The 21,255-nt window shown below is 37.5% G+C and overlaps 1 protein-coding gene across 8 annotated transcripts in view; it reads left to right on the top strand.

Annotated features, from left to right (window-relative positions):
• The first annotated feature begins 4,236 nt into the window (after positions 1 to 4,236).
• Positions 4,237 to 21,255, top strand: part of PPFIA2 (PTPRF interacting protein alpha 2) — a 496,304-nt gene continuing 479,285 nt past the window's right edge. For 7 of the 8 annotated variants that reach the window (XM_045082946.1, XM_045082943.1, XM_045082945.1 and 4 more), the window contains exons 1-2: positions 4,956 to 5,222; positions 9,434 to 9,684. In XM_045082946.1, coding sequence (XP_044938881.1) covers positions 9,436 to 9,684 — 249 coding nt within the window. In that variant the 5' untranslated portion in view covers positions 4,956 to 5,222; positions 9,434 to 9,435. Of the gene's footprint in view, positions 4,415 to 4,955; positions 5,223 to 9,433; positions 9,685 to 21,255 lie in introns of those variants that run through there. The other variant, XM_045082940.1, reaches the window with a different exon arrangement.

Here is a 21,255-nt window from a genome sequence, read left to right as displayed (position 1 = left end):
TAACAGTTTTTAATAACAGTTTTTGCCCTTCTCCAACACTAAGATATACTTAGTTCTGAGCTGAAATCTCAGTGACTGTTTTTCAAATTGGTACATTTAACAGTAATTCCATGTAAATGCATAGACAAATGCTGATTAATGTAGTCTTTCCACAAAAATTTATCTTGTGAGAACTGGTGCTTATACATTTGTATGGAGACAAAAGAGTCAGCAACAACGTCCTCAGTACAGCTCTCATATTCTGTAGTTTGCATTTTAGACAGGGAAGAAGAGTCATGTGTAGCATTAACATAACAAGGAACATGAAACCTACATAATAAACAATGCTTACTATTTATGATCAAATTGGATATTAATTTTATGACAATTGATTTCAATTAATTACATTCCATCTATTTTTTAAAGTATGCATAACAAAAAATTTAAAGCTTTTTTTTTTTTTTTTTTTTTTTAATTTGACAGAGAGAGATTACAAGTAGGCAGAGAGGCAGGCAGAGAGAGAGAGGAGGAAGCAGGGTCCCCGCTGAACAGAGAGAGCCAGATTCAGGGCTTAATCCCAGACCCTGAGATCATGACCTGAGCTGAAGGCAGAGGCTTACCCCACTGAGCCACCCAGGTGCCCCCCAAAAATTTAAACATAGCATATTTTCTGCGTACCTTTTATTTCCATTATCACTTTCACAAACAATATGTGGGAGAAACTGAGAAAGTTTTTACCAAAAGCCTCTTTATTCTTCTTCCAGCCTCAAGGCTAGACTACTTTCCCAGCTTCTCTTGTAATTGGATATTTCCATGTGAGTTGTTCTCAGAAGTGGAATTTGAAAAAAGTATGTGTTACCTCTGGACCAAGGATTTTAGATGTTGGTATGGTGCCTGCATTCTGTCTTTTTTTATTTATTTATTTATTTATTTATTTATTTATTTATTCGCTGTCTGGAGGTAAAACCCAAGGAGATAGCAAGGCCCAGAGAAGAAAGGTGCCTAAATTACTGTGTGAAAGAAAGACCACTGATCATTTCTCACCCTGGAGTATTGAGAAAGTGAAAAATACTTCAATTTCGTTTGAGACATTATGTATTTGGGGTTGTTTTGTTGCTTTTTATAAATAATACAGTGTAATGGTATTGGTGACCCTCTTTAATGAAATAAAATAAGATTCACATTCCCGTAAAACTATAGATAAAGTGTGTGATGGGAATTACCTCTATTTTCTGTCCAAGTCCATCTTGAAATTTAAATTCAACAGTAAGCATAAATGCAGAAAATATCATTTAATTGTTTTAACAATGCTTAACAGTTGTGAATATAGGCAAAGTATTTTTGTAATGAGTATATAGTTGAAATGAGGTGATATTGAGATCAACATATCTATTGAAATTCATATTATTTGCTTTCTTTTTGCACCCGTATTATCCTTGAACTTAAAAGACAAATTACTCTTACTTACTAAATCTGTTATTGTCATGGCCCATGCTTCTTTTGTGCTTGCTCTCAGTAACTTAATCTTTACAAACAAAACCATCCTTGATTTTAATAAAATAAGCACTTTTTATTATTACTAAAGAGTAGATGTATGACACCCTGCACCTAAGACAGTATATAGACAAATATTGAAATAAAATGTGTAGAAGGAGCATTAGTAAGTGTGGTTAATAACAGTGTATACCTCCATGGACCAAATCCTTTCACTGATGTAAGGCACTAAAACTAATGAAAGAGATGGTTTTCCCTACCTCTTCCTAAACTTATTTGACTAGGAGGAAAGCATATCTCATCTTAATCATAGGTCGTTGGTTATTAAAAACCAGTAGGAACAGATTATAAGTTAGCATATTAATCGGTTTTATATTTGCTTGAGAAACTTTTTGCCTTGAATTAATAATATTAATTGTTTTTCGGGATCTGTACATATTCGGTTCCCAAAAATCTTCAGATTATATTTAAGCAGTGGTTCTTAAAGGAGGATTCCTGATCTAGCAGTATGCCATTTCGTGGGAACTTATTGGAAATGAAAGTTCTCTGGTCCCACCACAGACCTACTGAATCTGAAACTCTTGGAATGGATTTCAGAAATCTATGTTGTAACAAGCCTTCTGGAGATTGTCTTACATGTTAAATTTGAGAGCCATTAATCTAGAAGACCTGAGGTAAGGGTGAGTCCTCTTTTCTCATATGAGTAGTTGATGTAATGCCTTCTGCAAAATTGCTGCTTAAAAATGTCCCTCGGTTTGGGTAGAAAATGTTATTATTATTTTTTGTAGTGATGTTAGTAGAGAGAAATGGAAAATGTACAGTTTCTAAGCTGAGAATAACCATGAAGACTATCTCTTCTTACTAAAATATTTTTAGGGGGTGCCTGGGTGTCCAGCTGTTACGTGTCTGCCTACGACTCAGATCACGATGCAGGGTCCTGGGATCAAGTCCCTCATTGGGCTCCCTGCTCAGCTGGAAGCCTGCTTCTCTCTCTCATTGTCTCTCTCTGTCAAATAAATAAAGAAAATCTTTTTAAAAAAATAAAATAAAATATTTTTACTCATGACTATTTCCTGCCTTCCATTACCAAAGTCCTTTCTGTGATATCAACTACCAAGTATCCTTTAACTGTGTGTCAGCCAGTATGTGGGGATTATAGTTAGAATTAAAAGTTTTATTTGATGTGTGAATGGGAGTCAGGAAAATCAACACACTTCTTGGAAATGGTAACAACATCTGAAGCTCTCCTTGGCAAGTGTTGTTTACTAAGGAAATCAGAACCAAGGTTTAATAAGGAAGGAATTCTTCTGCAGAGAGACATATTAACTATTATTTGACATAGGAGGTTTTCTTGTGTATAAAAAACATTTTCTGTTTTCTGGGCAATTCCAGAGAGTGACGGTTAAAAGAGGACTGATACCTGATTAATATGCAAAAGGTATTATTAAATTATTCCTATCTAAAATGGACTGGGCTGTCTCATGAGTTCATGAGTTTTCTGTAGTTAAGAGTAGTTAAGCTACATCAAATGGTAGGTTGATAGAGTGGTTTAGACCCTACTCAAAGTGTGGTCCTATCTGGGAGTTGTTAGAAGTACAGAATCTCAGGGTTTACCCCAGCTCTAGTGAATCAGAATTTACAATTTAACAAGATCCATTGGTAATCTGTATGCACCCTATCTCTGAGAACTAATGCTCCAGTAGACATCTAATGAATCATCTAATTATTCTTATACTTAATTCTTATAGGATTATGTTGGGAAGCAGAATTTGAATAACAGTCTGGCGGGACGGGGGGGTGGGGGTGGATACAGGAGTGTGGCCTCACACCTCTCACTGTGCGGTTGCTAACTGAATTAAAGTCTACTTCAGAAGAAAAAGATTCTGTTTCCTAAATATTGTACTTAATTTAAGTGAGCTGGTATTTGAATACTGTTTCTTTAGTTAGCTTCGGACTCTGTGTTAACCAAAAATGAAATATGCCTTTGGATCTCTTGCACTGCTTTGGCAAGATACTTACCTTAACCCCCTTATTAAACCTAATGTTTAATCCTTCTCCTAGTTCCCTCTTCCATGCCCTCTTCCTGTTCCCTAAAACTAGGATATGCTAATTTCCATCACTGAAAATTTCCTTATTGTTTAGGTACTGGTTTTTTCTCCTGCCTTCTCTCTATACCTGGTGGGATGGGTCTGTGTGAATGGACGGTAGCGGCAAAAAAAAAAGCATAGGTAAAGGGATGTGTAGATATGGGGGAACTGGAACGCGTTCTAGAAACCAGACTTGGCTCCAAGCTGAAATTTACTAGGGCAGGGAGTACTAACCATACAATCCTTATCGCCAAAGCAGTGAAGGGAGAGGAGCTGGAGAGGTAGCGAGAAGTGACAGATGCCACCACACCCTAGCTTGACTCAGGTCAACCATGACTACCGTGCCCTGGTCCTGGGAGCAGGAAGCTGCTTAAAGAAATGACAAGCACGGGAAGGCCAGTGAGCCCGAAGGTGCCCAAGCGCATTCATTCGCCTTCCCCCAGCACGGGCCAACGCACGCTTTCCTGTAGAGACCATTGTGCGGGGGAAGCCCAGACCAGGCAGAGCCTATCCCCTGCCCACACCTGCCCATCCCCAGCCCTTGGCTTCTCAGGGGGCACTGGGACCAGCGCCAGCGCCAGCAGCCCGGGAGCGGCTTTGAGCGAGTCGTGTGTATCCGTGAGCGCGTGTGCGTGAGGAGGAGAGCAAAGACGTGATTACTTCAGAATTTATTTAAGGGCCGGTGGAAACCACTGCAGCAGCTTCCAGGGGAAGCCCTTGTTCCAGAGGAAGAGGAGGTGGCGGCTGCCAAGGAGGAGGAGGGGGGAGAGACGGAGGAGGAGGAGCAGCAGCAGCCACAGCACGAGGCAAGTGAGGCGAGAAGATGCTGTAGCGTCCGCACCGGCTCCCAGCAGGTTGGTTCCTCCGGCCGACTGAGGCAAGCGGCGAGGCTTGCAAAGAGGCTGGGAGGAGAAACGGGGTGTGGGGGACCGACTGCTTGCCTTTCCGGAGAAGAGGCGCCTCTTTTGAGTTCAGTGAGACGCCCTAGCGCAGAAATAGTCTGGGGGGCCAGGAGAGGACCGGTCGTGCTTCCCGCATCCCTTGGGGACTCGCTTCCCTGTAGCTTGCCAACTCCCGACGTTAGCCATGAACTCCGGAGGGGCTCCGGGAGGGGAACCGGGGGGAACCGGGGGGAGAACTTCCCTTCCAGATGCTCCTCCCGTTTGGAGGGACACCCTCTGGGTGTCCTGGGCGCGGAGGGGGAGCAGCATCGCTTGGTTAAGTTTCTGTAAGTCAAACCCGGTCCCCAGCTCCCGGCTCCCCGCCCCGGGGCTCCAGCTGCACGCGGGGAGTCGAGGCTGCTCGGGCAAAGGGGCCGCTACTGCTTTAAGAGCCGCCTCCCCCTCTCCTCCTTTTGACAATGGTCTGAACCGAGCTCTGCTTCCCAAAGCAAAATTTGTAATATGCCATTTTTCCGATGGACGCTTCTCCTTTTGGCTGCTGACGGAGCCGCGGGAAGATGCCGGGTTGCTGCCACGCCACCCAGCCGGGGCACGTTCCGGGAGGGCGCCGGGGCACGCGAGTGTCTAAGCTGCCTTTCTCCTCCGGTTGCTAGGGAAATGGTCCAGGAGTGCCGGGTGTGAGCTAACCCTCTCGTCAAGCCTGAGACTGCGGTTGTCATTGATCAATTGAAGAAGCAGGACCCGAAATTACAGACCTTAGGTACAGAAACTGTGTTTGAGTTACAAGGTTTCCCTTCCGCTTTATTTTTTTCCCACCCCCCCCCATCCCTGGCCCCACCCCGCCCCCAGGGAAGATGAGATGCAAATCCCTCCTTGCCAATTACTGCTCCCTACCTTTTTGCTTTCCACCCCCATCCTCTCCCTTCTCCTATTTCTCCACCTCCTCCCTACTTGGCTCTCTCTTTTTGGGTGAGAGATAAAGAATTCCGGTGTGGAAATTATGAAGTCAACTTCAGGGTGGTGGTGGGGTGGGGGTGTGGCTGAGACAGAACTGTCCAACCCTGTGGCTAGAGCTGGCTCTTGGCCATCTGTAAAGAAAGTGCAAAACGCTTCCATTAGAGGTGATACTAATATTTCCTGAAGACAGGGGATTTCAAAGAGTTAAATAGGAGGAGGAATATTCATGTAATGTAATCAGACAATGGCTAGGATTTCTCTCACCGAATTACTCCTTGTGGGTTAACTGAGGTGGAGCTGGGTTGGTTCTTAAGACTCAGTCTTTGAAGAGGAAACTAACTACCGAGAATAATTGCATCTTTGCCTGGAGGAGGGTCTAAATCCCAGGGATCTGCTTCTATGAAGTGATTCATTGACAGAAAAAAAAAGCCTTTTGTGACACTAGCGTATCTGAATAGGTACTGCTTCAGAGACATATATTGCTAAGAAACACATTGGATCTTGAAAGCCCTTGGGTGATGACTCCAGCGGGCATTCAAAACTTTTATTTTGAAATCTGAGAGATTTGGAAGATAGTCAAGGTTATGTGCTAAGAGTAAGGGAGTTGGTTTTCTGGTATCAGATTCTTCAAGCTAAATTTAAGCACCAGGATAATTAAACCAACCAGATATTTTATTATTTTTTTCCTTTTGTAACAAAATAAACAATATCTCTAACTAGGTCTTAAAAACTTCAGTAATTTAATGAAACAAACAAACAAACAAAAAAAAACCAGCAACATTTAGAAAAGGATAACAATTCATATATCCAATTGACTTTGGGGAGGGGTGCCGGAAAGGCAAGTATCAAAGTGAGCTCTTAGGATGTCCTTCCTGGTTTTTTCAGGAATTATGTGATACAATACAATTTTTAATACTGAAAATGGTTGTGAAAGTTAAAAGTGGAGTATGAGGATGGAGTAGATAGAAGGTAAATCGCTTCTGAACATCTGAAGTTACTTCAGATGTTGTCCATTCTATAAGAGGGTGTTGAACATTGAATATAGATTTTTAATTGATTTTAATATCTAAATATACATTTGAGAAATAGGTTATACTCTATCTTCAGGGTTATACAACTAGTTTGTAATTTATATTAGAATCCGCATTCTAATGCAAGAACTAAGCTAGTTCATGAAAGTGACCTTTATTTTTTGTAGAAAATTCTTTTCCTCCTAGTTTTGATGAGAAGATTTTAACTTATTTGGTTTGACTGTGGGTGAAGAAAAAAAACAGATGAATACATTTTATTTCCTAAGAAACTTTAGCATTTAGTAACTTTCATTTTTCCCAGTTGGATTTGGAGAGTTCAGAGTATGCACTGGAATTAAAACTTTAGGCATGGGATCAGAATGAATCATAAAGGCACAATATTCTTTCTGCCAAGGTGAATTTTGGTCACCTTATAAAATGAATAAATACTTGTATTTGTAATTGCCCTTTAAATTTTACTGTGTGATCTCAGGTATTCTATTGGAGACTTACAATGGGCTTATTTAAAAATAAAATCATGGGTTCATATCGCTACAGAAGAGAAAACTGAAGTTTTGAAGGATGATGTGACTTGTTCTGGTTCCAATGCTGCAGGAATGGAAATGAATCAAGTTGAATGTAGAATTAATAGACTAAGACCCTAAGTCCCTAAGCTGCTTCTCACTATAGCATCTTTGGACTGACTAAATGGGAGACCAGCTTTTATATTGATATGAGAACCTAAAGTTTGTGAATGTTTATTATCTCATGGTTCTAACATGCCTTTGTTAGAATTAGGGTCCTGTATTCAGAAGGAAATTGTAGCTGAGGTAATCACCACAGGTATGCTTTTCCTTGGAATTTAAACTTTTTTATAAGTAATTCAAAGTGAAGATGTGCTAATGGCTTTTTTCTGAGAGGGATATGACTTAAAATAGAGATTCAAGAATGTTTAAATAACCCCAAGATGTAAGCCTTGCAAGTGTTTTGGCACAAATTGTCAGTGCTATCATTTCCTCTCCCACTATTTTGTTTTAACCTTAAATGTCAAAAAGAAACACATTGGCTCTTGGTAAGGATTTCTCAGAATGACACAGCTGTTCAGTGTGTAGATTCTCATGCATGGCATGTGAACTAATTGTTTTTAATATTCCAATGTGTTAGAACATTTTTTCCTAATTCCTTTTCAATTAATGTAAAGCAAATGTATAGCAGTTAGAAAAGAGTCTCCTTTTTCCAGCTTTGTGATACTGTTTAAACAAAATTCAAATGGAGAAAAATGCAAAAAATATACTCTCTTTTCATCATTAGGTGGTTAGCAACAGTAAAATATGTGTGTGTGTGTGTGTGTGTGTACGTACATGCATGCACACTCGCATGTGCATTTAAATACATCTTACATACCTATTCTGTTACCTATTTAGGGTGATTAACAAGTCAAATATTTGCCTTCAGGTAGCCCAGTGTTTTGAGTGATGAGCAATAACTCAAAGTATTATCTTAAGTTATCCTAAAATTCATAGCCCCCTCTTTTTTTTTTTAAACATAGGATATCAGTAATAAAATACTTCCCTCTTATCTTTTAAAAAGTTTCTCCTAGTTTTCAGTGGGCCCTCACAGAATCATTCAGATAATTGAGTTTATCTCTTCAATAACCCAATTTATTTGAAGAATCACATAATAGTAATTAACTATTGAGCTGTTAGGTCTTGACATTTTATTTGACTATATCACCAGAAATATTTTCCCCAGGGACAGGAATATATAGGCAGAAAAATGAATTGACCTTGCATTACAAAACCAAAGAATGCTTCAGGATCAACAGCCAAACCAGCATTTCTCCACATCAGCCTTCTGCAAAACCAAGCCCTCTAATTAATAGCTTCTGGCCTCAGTACAACAGCTGAAATTGAGATGGGTTTGATTCTTTCTTGAACGTAAGATAGAAGATAAAAGAAAAAATGGGATAATTTCCGATTTTTAAAATGCCATACAGTAGATCAGTGTTGCATCTTAAAGTCTGTTGTCTGTTATAAATCAAGTTAATAAGTGATTTAAAAAATAGTTCATTTATTTCATGACTGGAAGTTTGTGATTAACAGCTGAGATGTGAAGTAACTACATTAGCTAATGTAATTTATGGTTTCTGTTTTCTGAAATATTGAGCATTAGGTTGTATTGTTTCGATGGAAAACAGACAATGCAGTTCACAGGAAACAAAAGAATATTAAAGTCAACTAGCAGTATAACAACCTAAACCAACTTGTGCACCTCATTCAATTTCCTAAAGTTTGTATTCAATGTAGTCAATATCACTTTATCTATTCTGTGTAGACCACCTTTGGTTTTATAATGCATCACCTTAACAATTTAGTCAGAGAGTCCAAAAAGGGATAAAATGGGAGTTGTAAAGTCAAGAAACTTTCAACTAGTTGGTAAGAAAAAAAACCTGTTGATAAAATCTGAAAAAAATTGAAAAACTGGTTACTATTTGTAGATTCCTTAAATTCAAGGGTGAACATTAATTCTTTCAATTATTGAAATCATTCAAAAATCATTTTCTTCCTACCTATGAAGTGCCAGACACTGTACTTGTTTTTAAAATATAACAAATAAGGGTAAGATGGTGGTATTTTCTCTAAGAGATTTGTCAACTTACAGGGGTAGAAAGGTGATCAACTAGTATGTTGAATAATGTATTACTCTGAATTGAATTGGAGGAATAAGTCATGAAAAAAAACCCACAAATCTTTAAGAAGTAGGTGAAACCAACCTATATTTTATAGGTAGGAGCTTTATACATTATCAGTAAAAGAGGAAGGATACAGATTAGAGGGAGTCAATGAATCATATTTCACTGAGTTCAAAATATTTAGTGTGGCTGGAGTTGGGACGGGGGTAGGGGGAAAAAAAGAGACCATTAGGTTAATGGGTGCAGAATTTGGTGAGTCGAAGGTCAGATTGTTTCTTTACTAAGACTTCCCTCCCCTTTACTTCCTTTAAGCAATGATGTGTGAAGTGATGCCCACGATTAATGAGGACACCCCAATGAGCCAAAGGGGGTCCCAAAGCAGTGGCTCGGACTCAGACTCCCATTTTGAGCAGCTGATGGTGAATATGCTAGATGAAAGGGATCGTCTTCTAGACACCCTTCGGGAGACCCAAGAAAGCCTCTCACTTGCTCAGCAAAGACTGCAGGATGTCATCTATGACAGAGATTCCCTCCAGCGACAGCTCAATTCAGCCCTGCCACAGGTATGTTTCCTGGTAGTATTTGTCCTTCCTGTTGCAATTGCGAAAGTGACAAGACTTAAATAAACTTGGCTTTATTTCTATTCTTATTCTTTTCCCTTAAATTAGATCATGTGCATGTTTTGGTGAGAAAAATAAAAGAATTATTAGTTCACACAAAAATCTTACCTCAAATTTATGGTACATTGGTGATGGTGGGTGTGAAGGCCGAGTTCCTGTCTCCTCGCTCTTTTTTTGAAAATTTTATCTGCATGTTTTGATAGGCCTATCAGCTGTTGATCAGCATTCAACCACACGAATGTGGGAATAGTTAGTTTTCTTTTTCTTGCTTTAAACAGTATTATGACATTTGGAAATATGTATTTTCCATTTTTAGCTGTGTGGTCTATCTTTGGAAATGATTATAGTTTGGAAGTCTACTGTCTAATTATATTTTATTTGACTTTCTTTAAAAATGCGTAACACCTGCTCAAAAATTCCTGGAATTATCCATGTATTATCCCCTCTTCTCAGAAAACATTTTAACCAGTTTCCTTAAAATATATTTAGGGAAATAGAGAAAAGGCAAAACTTAAGCCTTATTCTCACAAACTTAAAATTGTTAGATTGGGTATTTTAAAATATATGCTTGTCAAGAATCTTATTTTATAGGAAAAGATAATTTTAAGGATTTCAAGCTTATTTATATACTAAGTTAATATTGAGACTCAGTCTTCTTACTTAAGAATAGAACACTTGTGTTTGTTTTAGATATGAGAAAGATTATAGAATATGAATGAGATTTTTAATAATCAGCCCAATACACTATATTTTCCTTCTGAATATAAATTTGGTTGGCCCTCTACTATAAGGATAGTATAGAAATATTAAAGAGTTGACCTACCTCCATAAAGTTATATCTTGTAGCAAATATCTTTCATAAATATTAAAGGTTATATAAGCAAAGTTGATAAACTTCTAAACCCAGCTGTACTATTAACTTGAAGTGTGATGTTGAGATATTGAAGACTCTCAGAATGGAAAGAATCACCTAGAGCCCATGACATCTCTATCCAATAACCTTATAACTGTACATGAAGAACCCCTGTTCCAGTCCTTTTCATTTTCAGTTTGTCTTATGTTAAGATACAATATTATTTTCAGTAACTCTCACTGGTTTGTTTAAATACATAGGAAGTGTTGATTCACTTCAAAAGACAATTATCATAGCTTCACCAATTATTGTATTTTTCAAGGTTGACATTTCAGTCTTTGCAACTGTTCTTCGTAAGGTGATTTTTGAAAGATCACCATCATGCTTACTCTCCTTTGAGATTATCTGAGTTGCTTTTAATGGTGTTAAATTGGCTCCTGAACCCCTCACACTGTTCATTATCTTCTGTGATAAGCACAGAATGAGCAATCATTTTTCTTTCTGGATAGAGTGCTTTATTGAGGAAGCCTAGGATACATTATACATGGGGGCAGGTTCAACGTACTTTCTGTATGCCCTGGTACAGTGGTCATCTGAAGTTTATGATTGAGTTTCATAAATGCTGCATGAGTTCCTATTTTCCCTAAACTCTTATTAAAAGTTGATTCCTTGGTCCTAAATGTAGGACTATTCATATATCCCTCCCGCATTATCTTTGTGTATCTTAGTTAAGCCTGATACTGTCAATTTGGATCCTAAATCTATCAAAATGATTCTAGGAATAGTTTAAGTGTTTAAGTTGTTTCTTTGTAAAAAAAAAAAAAAATGAATGAATGAACAAGATATTTTTGGGGAAAAGAGGAGAAAACTGGAAATGTTTTCATACATACTATGTTTTACAAATAAATCTATTCTTAAAGGTACAACATTAAATAAATTCTAGCAGTTCTGTTGTATTGAATATCTTGATTATAGTAAAATCTAAACTTTTAAGTTTTGAATTTTAATTATACTGGTCTGCAATCTCTTATTCAAAACCCCTGGGGTCAGTTGTATTTTAAAGTTCAGAATTTTCTTGGTTTTTTTTGTATGTATATAATGTAAATTATGGAACACTTCTCCAGATGGATTTGGGGAAGCACCCCATAATTATACATTTTCATATCTGAAGAGAATTCTTTGAATATTCCTATTGCATGGGAAAAATAAAGACCATAAATCTCTCATGTTAGTACAGGTTTAGTTTTGTACCAATCAAGTTTGCAACACACTTAAAAATAACAGTTTTCAAAGTGTATGGGTTTTGGAATTATAGGTTATGGATTCTGAACCATTTAGGTAGAAGACATAGTTCCAAAATCTTTTACAAATACATTGAGATTTTTTCAATGTTGACTTGCATTTTACTATTATAAATATTTGAGTAATGCTAGTAATCCACAGGTCCTTAAAGAAAGTGATGGTCCTGTCATTTTTTTTGGTCCTGTCATATTTTTAAAGAAAGTTTTTAATAATCTAATCTGTACCTTAAGGGCTGTAGGTTTTCTGCAAGCAATAGAGGGATATTCTTCTTTAATTGGTACCTTTGAATCTTTTTGACTATTTTGTAAGCAGTGTGACTATGCTGTTGGGTTGCATTGCATTGGATATTTAGCTGAGAGGAGAAAATAACTATAAATGTGAGTTTTGAGGTATAAATAAAGCATGTCAAATTGGAAACTACAATAAAATAAAAATTAAAATTATTGTAACAAACACGGGCTAGAATTCAAAGCAGCGTCAAACTTTATGACATATTATGTTTTATACAATACTTGTCGGTGTTGGTGATTTGGTGCTTTGCTATAGACACTTTCTCTCTGAACATTTCTTTATGAACAATGTAGCAATGATTTTAACAATCTTAACCTTGTAAATAAAGTTTTTTTGTAGCCATAGTGTTTAATTTTTCATATGTGATTGGGTATTTAAAGAGTACTAGTAATTCCATATCACCAGGCCTGGTGTTTATAAGCTACACACTCAATTTTCTACCTTTGTTATGCACAGATGCATTTTAATGTTCCATAGAACCCGAGATTCAGTGTGCCTCAAACTCAGTTGACCTTAGTCTTCTATTTCCTACCCAAAATACGGTGCTCAGTCTCCACACCCAGACACTGAAAGTCCTAAATTCAGTCATCATTGGGCCATATTGTTTTTAATCTCTAGAATAATTCTCAACTCTCTATTCTTTTCTGTCTTTTTTTTTTTTTTTGCAACTGGCCCCAAACTTCCTTCATTTTCCATCTCCTTTCTCTCAACATTTCCACATTAGCAAATGTGTTATGCCATGTGTTTGAATAATATACAAATGTCATGCTTTTGCAGGCCATGAAACTTCACACTTTTCCTCTATCTTCTTCACGCATATTCATCTCTGTGCCCATAATGTTCTTCACCAATGTCTTTGCCTCACTTCTCATCTTAACGAAGACTTCATCTCTTCCAGGAAGCCTTCTCTGAAACATCATGTTCCTTAGCTTTATCATTTCCCATTTTATCATTAAATATCTGCTTACATGCCCATTTCCTAACCTAGACTATATGCTCCTTAAGAACAGGAACGTATCGGGGCACCTGGGTGGCTCAGTGGTTAAGCCGCTGCCTTCGGCTCAGGTCATGATCTTGGGGTCCTGGGATCAAGCCCCGCATCGGGCTCTCTGCTCCGCAGGGAGCCTGCTTCCTCCTCTCTCTCTGCCTGCCTCTCTGCCTACTTGTGATCTTTGTCTGTCAAATAAATAAATAAAATCTTAAAAAAAAGAACAGGAACGTATCAAAATCATCTACCATGTTCTGAACCAGTGGAGTACCAGGTCTCTAGTGAGGGCTTGCAAAGTAAAACCCGAAGTAAATGCATATTAACTTTGGATGGAGAAGGAGCAATAAACTTGAAATAGGAAGGTCTAGGTTGTACTCTGACTCTTTCATACATCATCAACTTTCATCAGGACTTCAAATTTCCATGCTACAAAAATTAGTGAATATTAACACCTCACAGGGTAGTTTGTGATGATTAGAGAAAATAATACAAGTAAGAACAAATTAATTTGCAATGCATTAAATATGAAAAGACTTGTCTGTTTATCCGGAATGCCAAAAGATAAATTAATTTCTGTATGAGCATTAAAATAATTTACTAGTAATATTGACCAAATAGTTTTAAATTTTTTTAAAGCAGGACGGATATTTGTCAATTACTAATATGCTTAGTAAGAATATTTAAAGGAAAGGCATGGGAAGTGAGTTTTCTCACTTCCTCACTAATAAAGAAAGTCATTATTTATAGAAGTTTACAATTTCTCTGTAACACTTTATTTAGCATATATTGAGGGTCTTCTGTATGTTCAATGGTTACATATATTTGTAAAGGGGATAGGGAATAAAAAGAACATAATTTGGCTCCCAGAGAACACAGGAAATAGGCTTACTTAGAAAAAATATATAAATGGATCCAAATTAATATAGTACCAGACATTTATAGAAGTACTGAAAAAGTTTTGAGCTATAATATTGACTTATGATTAAATACAGAAAGTTTCATGTGGAAAGTGATCTTAAAGAGGTATTTTCAAAAAATTTGGAGGAGCCCCTTGGTGGTTCAGTTCATTAAGTGTCTGCCTTCGGCTCAGGTCATGATCTCCATCTCCCTCTGCTGCTCCCCTTGCTTATGCTCTCTCTCTCTGTTATATAAATAGATAAAATCTTTTTAAAAAACATTGGAAAGAATTCAAGGATATTCTCTGTGGAATAGTAGAGTTGTACATGGGTCCTCTTAAAGACTTTTGGGGGACTGAAGTTCAGTCTATACTCTTCTTTCTAGGCTAGGCTTGAGGTTCCTAATTTTCACAAAGGAGACAGATGAACTAGCCACATACCTGGTTTTTGCTTTGGTGTGTGTGTATGTGTGTGTGTGTGTGTGTGGTGGGTGGGTGTGTAAAGATTTTATATACTTATTTGACAGAGAGGTCACAAGTAGGCAGAGAGGCAGACAGAGGGGGAAGAGGAAGCAGGCTCCCTGCTGAGCAGAGAGCCCAATGCAGGACTTGATCCCAGGACCCTGAGATCATGACCTGAACAGAAAGCAGAGGATTAGTCCACTGAGCCACCCAGGTGCCCTTGTTTTGTTTTCTAAGTCTAAATCGGAATTAAATAAGGAGAATAACTGACAGATTTGTTTGTCAAAGAGTTGTAGGGGTAGGAGTGGCAGTACAGGAATATGACCTGTTCATATATATGGTGACAGTAAACAATAAGTGTGTGTATATAGAATGATCATTAGAATTTTGAGTGAACTGGTGATGAGGGTATAATGGAGGAATATCATTCTGCCATTTTGAATTAGGATGGATTACCTAATATACTCATCAGCTAGCTATTGCTAAAATTAAACTATATAGGGGCACCTGGGTGGCTCAGTGGGTTAAAGCCTCTGCCTTCAGCTTGGGTTATGATTCCAGAGTCGTGGGATCGAGCCCCACATCAGGTTCTCTGCTCAGCAGGGAGCCTGCTTCCTCCTCTCTCTCTGCCTACTTGTGATCTGTCAAATAAATAAAATCTTAAAAAAATAAAATTAAACTATATAGAAAGACAAATACTACATGATTTCACTCAAATGTTGGATTTAAGAAACAAAACCAAAAAACAAAGGGGAAAAAAGAGAAAGAGGCAAAACAAGAAAGAGATTCTCAACAGTAGTGAACAAACTGACAGTTACTAGAAGAGAGGTGGGTGGGGGGATGGATTTAAATAGGTGATGGGGATTAAGGTGTGCACTTTAATGAGCACTGGCCTTGTATGGAAATGTTGAACCGCTCTATTGTAGACCTGAAACTAATATAACACTGTATGTTAACTAGCTGAAATTTTAATAAAAACTTAAAAAAATAAAATTATGTGACAATAAAAAACGGCACTGTCAAATCTCATACAAAATTTTGGGTTAATGGAATTCAGCTGATCTTGACTTGGATTGGTTGATCTTGGCTAGCTCATTTATGCCATTGGTTAGCTGGAGGTTGGCTCAGTTACCTATATGTTAACTGGCTGTTGCCTGATCCAGAATGACCTTGGCTGGACCAACTGGGGCCACTCAGCTCTATCCATGTGTGTAATTCTGCAATAGGCCAGCCTGGGCAGGTTCATGGTCATGGAAGAAGAGTAAGAGCAAAGCAGAAATAAGCAAGTGCTTTTTAAGCTTTCACTTGAGTCTTCTTTTGGTATTATTTCATCGTCATGCCTAGACACAGAGTGGGATGCAATACAAAATTACATAGCAAAATTATAGGGAGGGTTGGAGCACAAGGACCACCACTGCAATTGTTTTACCACAAATATAAGCTAAAAGAGTCATTTGGGCCATTATTGTATTAAGGAGAGCTTATTGTGATAATGTAAGAGTTCTAGAGGGTTGTGAGAATTCGAAATAAGATTGTGAGTCTTCAATCTAAGAAAGACAATAGAAATGGAAATAATATTGAGGAGAAAGGATACACAAGGATTGGTAATGAACTAAATGGCCAAGGCTTTGAATTTGAGTCAGAAGATCTAAATTTGAATTGGGGTTCTTCCATTTATTAGCTGAGGGACTGTTGGTAAGTAACTTGACTTCTCTGAAACTCTATTTCCTTAATTGGAAGGAGGGATAATATCTTCTCCTGGTATGGTTGAAAAGAGGTGTGTGTATATGCTTCTGAAACCCTGAACATTTAAAAATGTCAGGAGACATTTTTCATAAATTGGGGTACACTAGTTGTATAACCTGAAGAGAAATTAAGTTGTAAGAGGCTACTTGTGGAGAGCAGGAATATGTTTATAATTTGATGTTTTTAAAACACAAAGCATTTAAGTGACACTACAGGAGTTACTTTTATCCTGGAGGCAGAATGCCTAGATATCTTTTTTTTGGCTTGTAACTTACTAGCTCAATGACTTTGGTCAAAGTAGTTAATTCAAACAATGATAGAATCTGCCTCATAGGATCATTATGAGAAATAAATGAGCTGGAACATGTCAAATGATCAATTCAGTGCTTCACAGATAATACATGCTCAATAAATGTGAAGTGCACCTATTGATGCTGTTATTATTACTATAGATATTATCATCATTATCCTTAGCCAAGCTTAACTGCACAATTTTACTGGGTAATAATGAACACTAGCACAAATTGAAAGTACTAAAAATCCTTACCTTCAGCAATCTTTATCAAATTTTGCAAGTTCCTTGATTTGGCCTTTTTATAAAAAAGAATTCTTAACTACACTCTGCTAAATGGTTTTCCCAAATTTTCCACTTCCTCAATGGCCAATCTCACATGTCCCTTGATTAAGTCAAACAACATCCCTTCGTATTGTGCGGAGAAGATAACATCCGGATCGAGCTCTTTCCTTTCCAATGAAACCTAATGCCATGGCACTAAACATTTTATCTCTTACTCCCATCAAAGATGCTGCATTTTTGCTACCTCTTATTGTATTTATTCTCTTTTCTTAATGTGCTTTTCTTGCCTCCAGTTAGTTATTTTTCCCCTGGCCAAATGAAATGGTATTCACCAACAGCCTTTGTATCTCAGGATTTATATCACTTCATTTATATCTCTTTTTTAATCTCTATAGCCAGTATTTTATCATCATCATTCTCTTAAAGATATACTCGTGTATGCTGCCAATGGATACATATTTTGCAAATCTAGTGATCCTTTCATTCTTCATGCCCCTTGGCATCTCGGTGCCAAGCAATGCTATTAATTATTTCATCTTGTAATTCCCATGTCCTTAATTCTTTTGTAACCATTCCTTTTCTAGCTACTCATTATGTTGTTTTTCAATACTGATTCTTTTCCCATGTACCCCGATACTCTTATTTACTCTCATACTAATCTTCATTTACTTCCGTTCTCCAATCTTATGCATTGCCCTTCTGGTTAAGGCTAATACCTTCTTCTAAATTTTTGATGCCTTATTCTCATGTCCTTTTGATTATTACTTTTTCTCTGTATCTACTATCTTCAATTGTTCTTGCTCTATCAAATTGTTCTTTTTTAGTAACATATTCAAATCTATTTCTTAAAAGGAAAAGTACAAGGCCAACAAAAAAGTCACATAACACCATGTCTCTGCTTAGCCACCAATCTATCTTTTTTTTCCCTGACACTTTATTTCCCAACTTGTTTTTTCTCACTGTCTCAGTTTCTTCATTTTCTATTCACCTTTGAAGCAACTGAAGTCTGGCCCTCCCTGACTCCCTGCTCAAAATGATGTCACCAGTAAGCAGTTGATGAATGCAGTAGGTATGTTTTATTAAAATTCATTGCAAAGTTTGACACTGTGATTGCGCCCTTCTCAAAGAGCAAAACAAAACAAAACAAAAAGCCAAACATCTTATTCTTTTAACTTCTATGGCACCACACTGTCTCGGTTTTTAAATCCTTTTTTTGGCTTTTTCTTCCCTATTTCTTTTTCTGTGAGTAGCTCCTCATCTAGTCACTCCTTAAATCTTAAATAATAAAGATATGATGAATAATAGCAATAGCTGATATTTCTGAACACTCCCACTATGCCAGTGCTTTATTTAAGCATCCAGATATTCAAATTGGAGTCTTTCTTTCTCTTTAAAGGGAGGCTAAAAAAGTGAGTTGTAAGACTTTATCCACAGAAAGTGCTAAGACGTAATCCAACGAATAAGTCCAACAACATTAGTTCAAGCTCCATTTTAAACTCTACAAATGTTGAGGTGGTAAAGCTAGAAGAGAGATTGGGGTTTTTTGGAGAACTGTTGGCTTCCTGTGCATAATCTACCATTCCACGTATGAGGGATGGGGTGACTACCCTTCAGTTGAACCAAGTGAGAGGAGCTTCAGGGAAAACACTTAAGAGAGCTTGATGTATTTCCTCCAGAAGTTGAAGGATATAGAGCTGGATGTCTAAAACACACAGGTGTGGCTAGAGATGCTCGTGCCTCTATAGTAGATTAAAGGGCTGCATGGTAGGCAAACTTAAAAGTCCTCCAATGTAAAAAAAAAAAAAAAAAGTTATTAATTTTTTGAACCCCATGTCCCCAGGTGTTGAATAATGAGAGATGAATTAGAAGACTAACTCCAAATAAGAAACTGAGAGTGAGTCAAGTAAAACTGAGGAAGATGGGTTCTTTGAGAAAGTCTTGAACCTACCCCAGAAGAAAGGTCATCCATTGCACTCAGAAAGCCCTGACCATAGATGACATCTGTGTCAGCCACATTTCATTGTGATCTTTCATTCCAGTTTTAGTCCCAAGCTCTGACTCTGCAAGGGTCGGGAACTGTTGCTATGAGTATAGGATGTCTGCATAAAGGGAGACCACTGTGTCCATATCCTCCATTGCAGACTGAAAGCTTGAAACAAGCTTGAAAGCTGAGTGAAAAGGGTGAGGTTCAGGTGGGATAGGAGCTTAGGGTGTTGTATATTACATAGTCCTATATGGAACTAGAACTAGGAAATTATAGAGTATTTAATTCCAAACAAAAGGACAGATAGTTTATTTTCTACGCATGAACAGAAAAGCTAAGACACTTGCCTACAATTTCATTTGGGGTTCATTTCTTCATCTGAGGGAATCAGGAGATATAACAATATTGATTTCTGAATCCAGCTCTTTCATTAAACTGGTTAGATGTATCATCTCAGTTAATCCTCAAAACATTCCAATGAGGTCGTTATTATTATTCCCATTTTTCAGATGATACAACCGAGGCACAGAGAGGTTAAGTAACTTGTTCAACACCACACAGTTGGTAAGTGGTACTCACCAGGATTTTATTCATGGCTTACTTTTGTTTTACTCTGAGCCATCTCCTTCATTTCATTATGCTCATTGGATATAAAGAAATATTAAGCTTCTCTGGAACCCTTCTTTATGATACATGGGCCATTGAAAGTATTTCTCATGACTACTCCTACGTTTTAATAAGGCAAATAATGTTATTAGGAATGAAGTATGAAAATATTATTAGAGTTCATATAATTATATAAACACAATTATTTGAGGATCTCAAATCGTTATCTTTATAATACCATGACTTTATCTTTTAATGTATTGAGCATACCTTATAGCCCATCAGATACTTTTTATAAGCAAGAAAGTATGGGTTGCATGGTAAAGTATCTAACAAGAAATAATAGTACCTGGATTTCAGTTTCAACTTTGCTAAACCCCACAACACAGGAAAACCACTGAACTTCTGAGAATTCTGTTCACTTATGCATGAAAGGGTAATTCTAGTTCTCTCTAATATGTTGAATACTTTTGCTAATTTCAAATAATTACAAAAGGCATACACTTTCACTTTATTGATTTAATCATAACCATTTAATCAATAATTATGACTTATGCAACAAATATTTTAGGGCCTACTATGCCTGAGGTTCTATGCTTATAGTATAGTGTTGCTGATATCTATGCTGTCTTTTCTTCCTTTTCTTTTCTTTTACGATTTTATTTATTTATTTGACAGAGAGAGACACAGTGAGAGACAGAACACAAACAGGGGAGTTGGAGAGGGAGAGGCAGGCTTCCTGGAGCAGGGAGCTGAATGCGGGGCTTGATCCTAGGACCCTGGGATCATGACCTGAGCCGAAGGCAGACTCTTAATGACTGAGCGACCCAGGCAGCACTATGCTTTATTTTAAAACCTTGGCTAATTATGGTTCCTAGGAATATATTATGGTAATAAGAAGGTAAGGCCTATAATCCAGTGAATATCGTGTGTATTTGTAAATTCTTTATAACCGAGGATTATCTCTTGTTATTCCATTGCCTGTTATCCTCTAATGTAATAAACTGTCCATGTTCCTGGAAAGAGGGCAGTTCCCTCTCGTGTGTTCAGAAATCATCCCCTCTTGCTATTTCAGGACAAAACTTTTCCTCTTCTTTTCCTACATCATCAGTGTATCCATCTTTAGTGGGTTATAACCAGCAATATTCAATGTTCTTATATTTCTCCCATCTCAAAAAAATTGTATTAACAACCTCACCTTACCAAGTCACCACCCCATTTCTTTCCTTTTACAGCAAAATTTAAAAAATTCTATGCACTTATTATTTCACATCTCTCCCCACATTTTCTTCATTTTCTCTTGAATCCACCACTCCAGCTGGGCATTCACCCCCTAAACTCCATCTACTCTGCTTTCTGGAAATTATCTGTAATCTCCATATTGCTAAACACATTGGTCTATTCTCGGTCTCATTCCTGTTAATCAGCAGTATTACCTACTCCGGGTCTCTTCTTTTCTGCAACACTTACTTCATTGGCTCTAGGGCAGCACACTTGGCTACTTTTCCTCCTACCTCATTGGTCAGTCCTCAGTGTTTGTTGTTGGTCACTCCTAATCCTCCAGACCCATTAGTGCTTGGTGATTCCAGGATTCCGTATCTGTACCTTTTCTATTTCCATCTGGGATGACACAATTGATGATCTCTTCTATCTCTTGGCTTTACATACCATCTAAATGTTGAGGACTCTGGAATTAACATTCCTAATGCAGACATTTCCTGTGACCATGAGACTCCTGTTGTCAAATGCAGAAATTCAACATGTCCCAAATTGAGTTCATGATCTTCACTTACTCTTCTGCTTCTCAACT

Source organism: Mustela putorius, unplaced genomic scaffold, assembly GCF_011764305.1.
Source record: "Mustela putorius furo isolate JIRA1106 unplaced genomic scaffold, ASM1176430v1.1 tig00000640_pilon_pilon_pilon, whole genome shotgun sequence".
Classification (NCBI taxonomy): Eukaryota; Metazoa; Chordata; class Mammalia; order Carnivora; family Mustelidae; genus Mustela; species Mustela putorius.
This window is presented reverse-complemented; position numbering and strand designations above follow the sequence as displayed.